This window comes from Chelonoidis abingdonii, chromosome 7 (genome assembly GCF_003597395.2).
Source record: "Chelonoidis abingdonii isolate Lonesome George chromosome 7, CheloAbing_2.0, whole genome shotgun sequence".
In the NCBI taxonomy this organism is placed as follows: Eukaryota; Metazoa; Chordata; order Testudines; family Testudinidae; genus Chelonoidis; species Chelonoidis abingdonii.
This window is the reverse complement of record NC_133775.1, coordinates 18,700,641-18,714,844: the sequence shown is the minus strand read 5'-3', so window position 1 is coordinate 18,714,844 and position 14,204 is coordinate 18,700,641. Positions and strand designations below refer to the sequence as shown.

Below are 14,204 nucleotides of genomic sequence, written 5' to 3'. Positions count from 1 at the left end.
GCACCACTCACAACAGCGCTGCAACTGGTGCAAGTGTGGACACACTGCAGTGCTGGTCGCTGTCAGTGTGGACACACTGCAGCGCTGGCCGTACACAGCTGTACGACCACAGCTGTAACGGCCAGCGCTGCAAAACTGTAAGTGTAGACAAAGCCTAAGTTTGGTACCCACTCTGAGTGCCCAGCAGCCGGACGGAACCTACCATGAAGCCAGGGGCTAATTTTTCAGAGTATTTAGCATTTTAAATTACTTTCCATAATCCGAGCACACCACCCATTGACTTCATTTGCAATTGCAAGTGCTCTGCACTTCTGTAGATCAGACCCTGGGTATTTCAAGTTGGGGGAACAGAAAATGAGGTGGCAACCTGTGAAAAGTTTGGTTTAAGGGACTCGCTTAGCATGATAGGAACTCCGCAGCAGACACTGGAACAGAATCCAATTCCTCCTTACTCTTCTTGTGGTCTTGTGCCTCATTCACTACACACCTTCCAATTTCTGCAAGAAAGCTGTGATCCTACAGACAACAGTCTCCTTCACTACACAACCCTGAATCATCCCCAGATCATGGTCCATCCCTGTGTACGGGTCTTAAGGAACAAAATAGTATGAGATCACCTAATGAAGGCTGTATCCTAATGCATACACACAAAGGGCTCAAAATAAGATTGCATACACAACCATAATTCTGGAATTTCCTAACTTTTGCCTGCTTGACTCTGTGACCTTTATGTTTTTAATGCACTATCTTTTCTATCTTTTCTATGTAATTTCCTATGTTCTAAAAAACTGAAAACAAACCACTGAACCCAGAAATTCCTTCATGTGGAACTATATTGACCTTCACATGGGCTATCAGCAGTGGAACGTTTTAGATCTATAGCACTTGAGCTAAGAAGGTAACTGATACAGTAATATGTTGTCATCCTCTGTGGACCAACCACTGGAGGGAGATAAGACACATTTTGCCAGTGGGTTTCACAGCTATTTGCTGACAGCTCAGGAATACTGAGACTCAGGAATCCTGTGCTTTAGTGCTTACAAAAGCCTTCTGATCTGTCCCCCAACAAGCCTGATCCCTTTTACGCATGTCCTCTCCAGCTCACCCCATCTCAGTCCTCCTCCCACAAAACCAGTTCCTGTTCCAGTCTAGCTCTCCCCTCTTCTCACAGCTCTTGCCATCTTTCTCACCACCTCCTCACCCCTCTGCATCGCAGTCAAAGGCTACTTCTTTCTCCTCCATGCTGTCTTGGTGCCAGTGGTGGGAGCATTAAGAGGACAGGAGAGACATCTTCCTACTCTCAGTTCTGCCGCTTGGCACTTCTCTCTCTCAGATGCAATTGCAAGGAAAGTCATGCTGAGCCCTTGCAGCACTGCGATTTAACATTTGCAGTTGCTCTGTGGGGAGGATGCCTTTGTAGTCTGGCCAGGACAAAGGAGCTAGGATGGGCTGGAACATGCTCAGTTCAGACAGAATCTCTGAAGCATTTAGCAGCCAAACTCTAAAAAGACTATACTGAGAAAATGTGAACTGTGATTTTTCAGAGTTTTCTAATGTGATCAGATTTTGGCAGAATTTCACAAAATGGCAAAAAGTACATCTATGACATGAGGGTGAAACAGATGTACAATTTTTTTAGAATGGGCAAAACAACATATTTTCCCCTAATTTTGTTCTCTGCAATGGCAGACACCTGTCATAGGACACTTCAACCCAAATTATTAAAGTTTGACAAAGTTACAAGCAACTGAAAACAGGGTATTTAAATGAAAGTGTTAGGCAAACTTCACTAAACTTGTTCTACCACTGCCACCGAAAAAAAATAAAATCACATTAGAAGTATTTGAGAGACCAGGCTGGTCCAGAAAGATGCAGTTCACAGGTTTCCAATAAAGACTGAAAGAAGCTGAACAATCTGTCTTAAATTATCTATGCTGCATAATTCATTAAATGAAAGAGGATGAGAAACACATTTCTTTCTTTTCTCACAATTTATGTCCTTTGGTGTGTTCAAACTCTCACATAATTACTGTTTACAAACATTTAGAAGTATTTTTCTCTTCTACTGATCTAATGTTTTGAAATTTCATAGTAAACACATACAGGCAAACTGATTCTGGCCAATGCTTATTAATTTTGAGTCCAGATCCTAAGATCCACCAGCTGAAATGTCAGGCAGGTCATAAACTTCTTTAATTCACATCTTGAAATATTTTTACCATGTGGAACATTTTATTGATTGATGCGTGGAGGAACCCAACATTCTTCAAAAGTCACAGAATTGCATGTAATTGAATGTCAAATGATCATGAGACAAACAAGGTTTGTCTTAGTTTCACTCTCCTCCCGTTTACTTGCTGATTTGAATAAGACAGTCAAAAAGAATATGTGAGGAGGAGAGCCTGGTTTTACATCTTTCTGTTTTCTCTCTCCACTTACCTTTGTCTAGTTCACTTGAAACGTTCCATGATGATGTAGGCATTAAATCAGCAGAGACTGACAAATTTGTTCCTGGAAAGGAGAGGAAAACCACAACAGTTAATATATTAATTTACAGAATTACTTGATCTTTCCAAAGACAATGCCTTACGAACAAGATAATTTGAATACTACTTTTTTTTAAAATCTAATGGATGCTCCACCTTGCTGTGCTGAAGTGTATGAGTAACAGTGCAGGTCAAGGGAAAAAGGCAAGGTCAGCCTGGAATTTTGTTTTGCAATGCGGTCATTGTTTAAAATGTATGATTGTGAGACCTCATATTAATTAAGCAATACATTTTTGGGGAAATAGCTCCTCTCTTCTAGCTGTGTAGAGGTGGAATATTACAGTATCACATCCAGTACTCTGACAAGAAAAACACAGCATGCTACAAGGTGGCTGAACGTGTTATCAATTAACATTTCTAAGGGGCCTACTCCTGCAAGTCCATGCTCACAGAAATAGTTATTGCTTATGCAAATAATCCCACTGAAGTCAATGGGACTACTTGTGAGAGAAATCCCTACTCACATGGGTAAGGGCTTGATCTGTGCATCAACAACATCCTATCTCAGTCAGCTCTTGGAAAGTATAGTTGCTACTACTAATTTAATTTTTTTTAAAAAAGAAAAGGCTCTGGGTAAGTTTTATTTTGCAGGGTCAGTCCGAAATGTCTTCATTTTTAACACCGTCTAGGCATGTTTTTCAGTAACCTCGGCTCTTTCATTTATGGCTACAGGGCTTCATATTTATTTATTTTTAAAATATTATATTATCCATGCACACAGCAACATTACACAGAATCCTGCTAAAGAAAACTGACAACTCAGTTCAGTCCCCAAAATTTGTTTTAAAAACACACCCCTAGCAGGAACACAGATGTGTCCATTACATTTTAAAACAATGAAACCTTTTTTAAAATGTGTAAACTCCACTGCAGTGCTGTTAATCCACTGCCCAAAGGATCCAGGGGGCAGAGCACTGCCTCTCTATTTGGAGCCCACTATTGGATTCTACCTGCACCAGTCCAGTAGCAGGATCAGAGCTGGAGGGGTGTAACTCACACCTACGAAGTGTGCCCCCCTAGCATGGCTGGCCCAGAGTTTATGAGGCTTATAGCCTGTGAGCTAGCAGAATCACCTCTTTTAGCTGAAATGTCAGAGGATCAAGCCAGAGGTCTAGGTTCACTGCTGATAACCCACCCAAGGCTAATAGGAGATGCATTACAGTGGGATTGAGTTAATACATGTGGGAACAACAAAAAAATGAAACTGAATTCAGCTTCACGTTCCAAACTGAAACACAGGAAATTTCCAGAATAATAGTGGAAAGTAAACAAGATTTCTATACTTCTTCCGTTTTAATACTCTGTATTCATTTTGCAGCCAATGCATGATCCTGCATTCACTGTGCACCTAAGCTTCAGCTGATTTCAGTAGGGCCAGTTAACGGAAGGTGGGATCAGGAAGCTAAGATGTTAATATAGATTGAAATAAATATATTATTAAGTATATATCTGTATTCTGACACTGCCGCGTTAACATGTTCCAAACAATCAAAACAGAGTATGTCTTCTATACCTAGAAAATAATTTCATGGATAAAAATTGTCAGCACAAAGATATTCAAATCTATTCTACTTTTATTCCATCTTTTAAGCGGCCTTTTTATTTAATAATTATATGCACAAACTCACACAAATACACAAAGTAATAAGATATGGTCACTACCCTTTCCTTATAAATGCCCTCTTTCTTACAAGCCCACCTGGTAGCACTGCTTATTTAAGAGTCTGTCAAGCATTTCCAATGTAAACACAGTATTTGAAGGCATTATAAGTCATCCATTTTCATGGGGCTAAACTAGATATACAAGATAGAAACACACTCAGTGGGATCAGATCCTCAGCTAATGTAAACTGGCATAGCTCCACCTAAATCAGTGGAGACATCTATTTACACCAGCTGCAGTTTTGGCCAAGTCTGTACATCCCTGTGCACTCTTAGCTAGTGTGTGTGTGTGTAATAAATATTTTCTCAGATATGTCATATTTCCCAGTGCCGCAGACTCGATGACAGGATCTTCCATTTTGCTGCACAGCCTAAGCACAAGAGATTTGCCACAGGATGCCATAGTCTATCTGTCTGAATTTCTTGGATTTTGTGGGATTAAACTTAAACTTGACTTTGTTCCAGATTCTTGCATTATTCATGTTAATGCTTAGATTTAATAATTGTCATATATACCTACCATGCCATACTGATTTTAGGGAAAAGTTCTCTGAATCTCTCATGGCTTCCCCAACAGTAGTCTGTCTTGCTGATTGAATATAACGTCAGACTGCTGTCTACTGCATAGACTCATGGCATTGCTGAGAGCAAACATGGCCACCATACACCCCCTGCACTAATTATACTACTCAGAGAGCCTTCGATCTGAGGCTGTAATGGAGATAATCCCTTTGGAGAGATGCATTAAGTGACTGTATTGGACCTTGAGATAATTAGTTCTTGGTTTTCACAGCAATAGCTGAGAGGCAGCAAAAACTGAGAGACAATGTGCTAATCTTGAAGTGAAAATGGTCCCTGTCTGCCACTTAGGGGAGCTCCACACAGCAGCTTGATTCTTAGGCTTGGGTGCTAGGTCACACTCTGCAGGGATCTGATGTGGCTCAAAAGGAAGTGGGCTGAGTTCATGAAAACGAGCTACTCTCTGTCCTCTCCACTGTCCATCTTTCATGGAATCTGACCCTTGGATTATCCCTGCTCAGAGAGCCTAGAGACTTCTATAAACTTGTGGCAATAATCTCGCAAACTCGCATACAGGAAATAGAGGGAAAACACAGGGGCTCTTAGACTGGGGTGCTCTTTATGAGCCCCCCGTCCCCAAAATCAGTGCTTGTATGTGTGATATTGGAGGGGTTTGAGGTGCTTTGCTTCCCCCCATCACCACGTCCTATTTCTTAGGAAGAGGACATTCAGCTGTGTTTCAAATATCAGCCCTTCAGGCTGGGACTAGTAGGCACCCTAAGTATCTCCTCAGTTGAGGAGATCCTGCCAAACAAGAAGAGACATCTGAGGAGGATCTGCACCATTGACATCAGTTCTTAGGAACCCCACTGGGGTGGGCGGGATTTCCGACTGTATTTCTCAGAGAAGAAATGGGCTGGTAGGTCACAGAGCATTAGTGGGTCAGTCACATACCTTACAGAGCACAGAACAACTCTTGTCTCACTCAGTACAAGCTGAGGAGACGGCATCACTAACATGCAATCTTGAATGCTCCACAGGCCAGCGTCTGAGCTTTATCATATAAGCAAGCGCTGAACAAATCAGTATAGGAGAGGAGTGTGTGACCATTACATTTCAGAGCATTAGCAAAAAAACAAACACAACAAACAACCCATGAAACTAGGGATCATGTGAAAACTGATCTCATGAATGTTTTCAGAAATACCGATGATTACATCTTACTGTGCAGCAACAACATAAGGAAATCGAAATGGGATTAACATTTGTTGTGTACATGTTAACAGCTTAAATGACTTCTGCAAGAAGAGCAAACTAGTAGGAAAAAAACTCTTTTGTCGATTACACTTATAAACCTAGGAACAACTGCTATACAGATTCAGATCAGTATGCTCCATCTAGTCCAGTATCCTGTCACTGACAGTAGCCAATATCAAGTGCTTCAGAGGAAGGTGCATGAAATCCTACAGGAAGTAGTTATGGGATAACCTGCAAACAGGAAAAACAATATTGCTGCCCCCCAGAAGTTCAAAAATCATGAGATGGGCTTAAAAATGAGATTTAAAAAATAATACATTTTCAGATGTCAAAGCACTTAGGGTTCACCTTTTCAAACTTTTATTCACAGCTGTAAGGGCTAGAAACATACTTTTGCTTTTTTTAACACAAAATTAAAGCCAAGATTCCATAATAATATCCTCATTCCAGCAACTGCGGTTTTAAGAAAACACCAGCTATTGCAAGAGTTGGCAACACTGAAAGTTTCCTCCTAATCCCCAGAAAATATATAAATGTTTGGTGGAGAACAAGCGCTCTGAGTCATGTTGTTAACTAAGCTTGTGTCTGATATTGCCTTGAGTGTATTGAGAGATACATATTGCTGCTGCACAATTGGTCATTAGGGTTAGCACGGTTACAACCTGTGATGCACGTACAGCAGTGAGCTAAGCAGTGTCTTTATTATAATAATATAAACTGGGCAGAATCCATCTGGAAACTTAAAATGCAACTGGCAAGCCAAAACACTTCTCTTGGCTCAGGTTTATCCCTTTATGCGTCGGTCCTTGAAGGGAAAAAGGATTTTTTTTTTCCAGTCAGCCTCAAAGATTTTGCTTCCTCAGAAATTACCATTCCCCTGTTTAAAGTAAGTTGCAGCATGAATCCCCAAATGACTCCCATGTTGGACCTTTGTTTCAAGTGCTGCTGTAATTGCAGTGTTGCCAGTTCTTGCAATAGTTGGTGCTCCTCTGAATGCCGCACCTCCCAGAGTGATGTGATTACAGAAGAATCTCAGCTCTCATTAAAATAAATTATGTTTTTAGTAGATCTGAGCGAAAAATTGAATTTCTGTCCTGTGGAAAATTCCAATAGTTAAGCATTTATTTTTATCCCAAATTGGAAACATCAAACCTTTCTGTGAAATGAATGAAAAAGTACAAAACGGTTTAAAATTTTTGTTCCAAAACATTTTGTTTTAACTTCCCTGAATAGAAAATTCCAGTGAAACCCACGCTTTCCTCACTGAAAATTTCTATTTTGACAAAGCACTATTTTCCAACATGAAAATTTTTCACTGAATTTATTTTGAAAAGCTCTAGCCCTTGCGGTTGCAGAGAAAAGTTCACAAACATAACTTCAGGGCACCACATAGGCTCAAAACATAGAGGGGGGGGAAATCCCAAATGTGTTACTTCTATAAAAAATATTCCAGTTGTGGAATAGGAAGCAGCAGCTACATGAGCCCACCATAACATAAGCTCTGTCTCCATGATGCTGGATTAGTGGTGGCAGGAGGAGGGCAGAGGAGTTTGGTAGCCATGCCCCAGGCCTTCTCACCTCAAGACAGGCAGTGGAACAAGAATGAGGAAGACTAAAGAAAGCTGGAAAATGGGAGAGCTACAAGACTGTTTCCTTGCTGTTGGAAATAGACTGCTCAGACTCAGATCCTGTATGCTGCCTACAGGCAGGGCTGCCCCAGCATCTCTCCCCTGCCAGGGCAATTCCCTTTGAAGAACCATGGAAGGGTGTGGCGCTAAATGCAACGATTCAGCCAGAGGATATAGCAAACACAATGTATTTTAAATATTACGTGTTGTTAAAAAAAAGCCTGTCTTCCACAAAAATGGAAGTTTGCAGTGCTGTTGGTCCCAGGATATGAGAGAGACAAGGTGGGTGAGATAATATCTTTATTGGACCCACTTCTGTTGGTGGAAGCGACAGAGGCAAGCTTTCGAAAGATAAAAGATATTACCTCACCCCCTTGTCTCTCACAGAACTGAAGTGTTATTTATGTTGTTTTAATTCATGTCCATTCTAAGCAAACTCAAGACCCCTAAAGACCTTTTAAAATACAGTGGGTTTACACTGAATTCCTTTCGTCCTCCAGCTAGGTGCTCACCTTCACTGAGCTTACATCCTGTGCATATAAGGAGCGTGATTGCTGAGGAAAGTCACCTCCGTGCCACCTTTTCACTTCCCTGATGCAGAGGCTGACATAGTCCAGCACACAGCTTACAGCAGCCACAGCCTAAGTATTGCTCTAAAATATGCTGGTAGCAGTAGTTCCACCCGGACTGCCCCTGACAGCCCAGCTGAGGATAAGCTAGAAGACTGCAGGCTGTGGCTCTGTCTCTTCCAAGCATCTCCCTACATATAGCTACCAAGCGTTGTGCTGCCCACTGGTGTCGTTTATGCAAATAATTGAATATGCTAATTTGCATATGTTGAAGTAATTTGCATATATGCATACCCTTCAACTTTCCAAAAATTGTGTGGATTTAGAGTTGGTGAGACACATTGGCTTGAGTGCCCTGGTGAATGAAGTCCTCTGTTTACCTAAAGGGCAGCAGGCAATCAAGCAACCCACACGCCCTGTTTTGCCAAGATGGCTCTCTTCTGATGGGCATGGGGCCTCCTCTGGGGTAGACATGATAGTTCAGTTTCCATGGCTGCTTTTCTGGGTTTGCCAATTAGTGCAAATTTGTGGTGCTCAGTTCATGATGTGCAAATCACCCAACTCATCTCATGTAGGGATTGCCAGTCATCCATTAGATAGCAACAGCTTTTAATTGCTGCTGAGATGGCCTAATTCAAACTGGTGATTTACAAATGAAAAGCGCTGCAGTTCATTAGCATTGCCCTGAAGCATCCAGTCCCCCAAGCAGTGCTAATGTTACACACCCTCTGAGAATAAGGCTTATTTTCTGGAAAGGTAATATTGCCACCCCCAAACATTCAAAAATTATGTGTCACACCACAAAACTCATGAGATTGGTTTAAAACTCATGAGATATATGACATAATTTTTGAGGGTTTGTATTTGCCTCTGGCTTCTGAGACTTTGGGGCACATTCCAGTCACGTTTTCAAGCTTGGTTTAATAACCAAGAGAGCTAGAAACTTGCTGTTAAAATGAAAGCAGAGATTCTCTAATAATTACGTATCTCCAGGAACTGGGGCTTTATGAACACCGCCAAATATCATGAAATTCACAGTAAAAACAAAAATCACAAGAACTGGCAACAATGAATTTATTAAATCAAGTTCTGACCTTTTCAGAGCTCATGCAGATAGCATCTTCCACTCTGCATCAACAGGCAAAACCTCCCATACGTCTCTCTCAGTCTCCTGAAAACACTACAGTCAACTGCCTACAACCAACCCTAATCTTAACAGAAACAGCTACCCCTATTCAGCAAATATAAACACTAAAGATGCCAAAAATACTAAATACCAACACAAGAGTGAAATTCACTTCTAAATAAAATGTTTTACCATTCAAAATCATTTCAGCAATCTCACTATCTTCACATTAATGTATATTTTCCCAATATGGGTCATCAGCCAGTTTTGAATTCACAACCTTCAGATTCTCTTTTGCTTGACCTAAAGGAGTAACTGGTGGAGGAAACAGGCTGTTATCTATGAGGACCAACCGTGACAGGCAGACCCAACGCATACTTTACCAGTGGGTTACACTACTTTTTGTGAGATAGCCTTTAGAATGCTAGGCATTAGCTTAACACTGAGAAGTTTATGGGGTGACTTGATTACAGTTTATAAGTAATCAAGTCACCCCATAAACTTCTCAGTGTTAAGCTTGTCAATCTAGCAGAAAAATGTGTAAGACAACCACTGGCTGGAAGCTGAAGTTAGACAAATTGAGTGAGAGTAATTAACCAATGGAACATCTTACCAAGGTCATGGTGACAACTTTGAAATCAAGATGGGATGTTTTTCTAAAAGATACTCCTCTAGGAATTATTGTGGGGAAGTTTTATGGCCTGCAATATACAGGAGGTCGGACTAGATGATCACTATGGTCCCTTTGGGCACTGGAATCTATGAATCAGCATTCTGTTTCGGTGTCTGGGAACAGAGCAGTCCAGGGTCAGAGACAGAACAGCCAAGTGTAACAATACCTGGTTTAGTTTGTCTGCAGGGACGGCACCTGGAAACATGGTCTTAAAGGATGGGCTTTTACCACTTGAGCTAAGGAACCAGACTCACCATCACAGAGACAGCAGTGAACTCAAACGTCTATGTGGCCCAGCCATTCTGTGTTGGCATGGACTATGCTAGCACATAATTTGGCCCATTCCTTTTAAAATGCAGTATGATTGAATGAATGTGACTTGAGTCTATTATATTACAGGGTGGAGTTCTATTTCCAGGATGATCTAGTGTGACCACTCAATTTCTAATCTGCACAATATTTGCCTGACCCAAAGTAGGAGTAAAAAAAAAATCTAGGACAAGAACTCATGGGCAGCTGGCTTACACGTTAATTCATGTTCCCCCAGGGTACTGGGTAAGGGAGAATCCAGTGACCAATCTTTCATATACAGTCTGCAAGGTGTGTGTCACTTGGCCTGTCTGTCTATGGTCAGGAGTGAGTAGTGTAAAGTCAGCAGTCCAAGTCTCTCTCCAAAGGACAATCTTGTTTGACCTTTAACATGTTTTAGCTCATCTCTTGGGTGGTTGCTCAGCATAGGCTTTACTGTAAGTCAAATTTTAAAAGACATTTCTGCCTCTTGGGTCTTTTCCTTCCTGGGTCAGTGTAAAATGCTTCAAAAGCCCAGGAATAAAATTGCTATGCTATTTATGAGCAAAATATTACTACTGTTTAAAGTAAATATTTTATCTGAAGGAAAGGAACATGCAGAGCAGCTACATGTGGTGGGAATACACAACCATTTAGTACATACATAAAAAAACAAACAATGTAACTAAGAAAATATTCCACAAGACATGGCGGAATACACCACTCAAAGGTCTGACTGGGGAAGCCAGGGTTGCTGTAAATCAAGGTGGGAGGAGAGATATCTACGCCGCACCTTGCAAAACACAGGATGCTTTAAGCTATAGGCCAAATTTCAAAGATGTGCTGCCAGCCAGTTTCTAATGGAAAGAGGTAACTGAGGCCATGTTTACACTAGCGATGCAGCTGTGCTGCTGTAAGATCGCTTGTGTAGCCGCTCTGTGCTGATGGGAGAGAGCTCTCCCGTTGACATAATTAAATCACCTCCCATAAGCGGTGATAACTACATCAGGGGGAGAATCTCTTCTGCCAACACACCGCTGTCCACATCGGTGCTTCTGTCAGTGTTATTTATCTTGCTCATGGGGAGGAGGGGGTTCACATTCCTGAGCAACATAAGTTGTACGGACAAAAGTGCTAGTGTAGAAATAGTCTGAGTTGTGAATGGGAGACTGATCAAAGCTACCTAAGGACAAACCTGCTTTTCTTATCTCAATTACTTCCTGTTCCGCCTGGTCCACCTATCCAGGTAGTATGCCTCCAGATGCGGAACCATTAAAAATATTAGATTAGGAATGAGTGGCCTTCTCCACTCTTCTTCCTTAACCAAAGTTTGTTAAGCTGGATCCTGGCTTTCTCTCCTCTCCAAATATATTTAGAAAACTCTTGATGGAAGCCAGAAGATTCCTTTGTAGAAGTATTTCCTGGGATGGGGAGAAATAAATAAAGTAGTCTGGGAACTACTTCCATCTAGTTCAGTTTAATCCACAGAATCAGTAGGAAAAAACCATTCCTCTAAATCTATCTTTATCTATAAGTGATCAGGGAATAACTGGGCCTTAACATACTCGAGATCTGAGAAATTATCTGGATTCCCAGGTACTGAAAACTTTCCAGGAGTGTCTGAAATGGAGAAAAGAACATAAGGGAGTCTGGGGACAATAAAATCAGTAACCACTCATTTATTTTAATATTTCTCATAGACATAGCTGGCTCCAGAAATTTGCAAGATCTCACAAAAACGTATGCAGCTGAATATTCCCATCGAACTCAGATGAACCACTAATATGCACACAACCACTCTTGCAGCCTTCACGTGATCTGGGCCCAGAAGGGTATGCATGCAGATAAGGGTGTATGGATTAGGCTCAGTCTTGCAAACACTTAAGCACATGCTCAACTTTACACAATGACTATTTCTATTGACAAAGTTATGCAGGATTTTACGTCTTTACAGGTTTGGATTTTACAGTACACCAGGCTATTTTTATGATAATATTATCACCATCATTAATAGAGCGTAGGCTCCTCTGACATGTATTTGTCTGAACTTGAGGTTCCTGAGGTATAGGTTGGATTATATTAAAGATTTTCTAGAATTGAATAGTCCCATCATGTACATAGACTCACTTGGATTTTGAATCAAAGATGTTATGCTGTGTGTGAGAAAAATACATACTGGTATATGTCTGGGGTATCGAACGGCCTTAGTGCACTCACTCTTGCCATTTAAAAAAAATTATTCAGCATTTGTACATTGAAAGGAGAGTTTAAAAATTAATCCTTCGTTATCGGATCTCAGTATTTAAAATTCTTTTTTCTTATATCCTGCTTTAAATCTTAACTATATCAGCAGCTGATTTTTTATTAAAAAGCCAACCTATGGATCATGATCACTCGAAAGAACCACTATGCCATTAAGATTTTATTTATAAATGCAATCATTTCAATTAGTGATGAAATCTACCTTTATATATGAAGATAAATATCCGCTACAACCTTTACTTTCACTAAAATGTTGGTCTTAGTTAATGGGATATCACTACAGTCAGATAAACACTTGATAGAAAGTCAAGTAAGGTGTGTTCAAATATACTCCCTGTAGAGAAGTTGGCTAATGTCTGATTTGATTAATATATTGCATGTGTGTAGACTGAATTTCACACAAGTCAACCCTGTAAGAGCCTTTGTGATCAATTAAACTTTGCAAGTTAAATAAATCTCTTTCTGAACTCAAACCACAGGGTTAGACACCCTCCCACACACACTCTCCTCCCTTTCTCTCATCATGAGCAACAATTACTCACACAGTAGTGCACAGTATCATGAGTAGGCCCACTGAGTGGGTGTGGACAGACTTGTCCATTAGAAAGAGGACAACACCACAAATTACTCCTGGTTCTACTCCTGGCTCTGCCTCTGTGAACAAATTAATTAGTCCTTTCTGTGCTGTGCCCTAGTTTCTGCATCTATAAGAAGGTGTGAAGAGAATGCAGAAAGACAGAAAAGGAGATGGCAGAGAGATAACTAAGACACCCAGCCCGGCCTTCATGGCCTTGGCTATGGCATAAATTAATGAAAGGGGAGAGCAAGGGACCAATCAGTTCTCCTCCTCCTGGCTGGCTGGCCAATGGGGGAGAGGGCATCACTGTCCCCCTCTAGCACATGCTCTCCCACCCCCACCCCCTTTCTATTGTGCACTCTCATATGCAAAAATGCAGCAAACCTCATCGATAGCAAAGTTAATATTTAAAAAGTAAGTTGTTTTACATCAAAAGGTTTTACTTTCTACGTGCATACTTGGGCACAGGAAGGGGTGAGGTTAGGCCTGCTAACCTCGATCATGTCCCTTTAAACATTCTGAAAGAGAAAAGCATACAAGTCCCATATAATTCTCTACTGGATGTGAACAGACCTGAGCTGAAGAGCTATTTCAAACTACAGCATTTCTCTGCAAAATGTCAAAGTTACAGTAGCTCCCCTTTTCCTATCTGGTTCCTATGCTGTTGTTGAACTAAGCGCAAATGCTTGTTTAGCTGAAGTCCTGCACAAGCAAGTCATGACAGATATGCTTTACTGGCCCTACTGAAGAGCTAGCAACTATTTTCTTTAAAGAGTATCATTGCCCTAGGATCCATACCTCCATCCAGCAAATGTTTTTAGAAAAGAACTGTTTAAGTTAATAAGATTCAAAAACCACTCAAGCCATTTGTATAATTTTGGCCAGACAAGAAAAGATATGATGTGACAGTGGTGTCTGGAAGCTTTCAAATGGTTAATTTTGCTCAAAATGCTAAGATTTAAAATGTTTAACATATCTATCTACTACTTATCTGCTGTGTATGTGTGGGGTATATCAATAACTAACTTTACACAGGGAAACCTTTCAACAGATATGTATGTTTCCAGCTCTGTGGATTTATAATATAAATATAATCA

The 14,204-nt window shown here is 40.8% G+C and overlaps 1 protein-coding gene across 1 annotated transcript in view; it reads right to left on the bottom strand.

Annotated features, from left to right (window-relative positions):
* The window catches only part of ROR1 (receptor tyrosine kinase like orphan receptor 1), a 252,747-nt gene that overhangs the window by 89,405 nt on the left and 149,138 nt on the right, over positions 1-14,204 (bottom strand). Inside the window, exon 2 of the mRNA XM_075067661.1 lies at positions 2,440-2,511. Within this exon, the coding sequence (XP_074923762.1) occupies positions 2,440-2,482 (43 nt within the window). The 5' untranslated portion in view covers positions 2,483-2,511. The remainder of the gene's footprint in view (positions 1-2,439; positions 2,512-14,204) is intronic.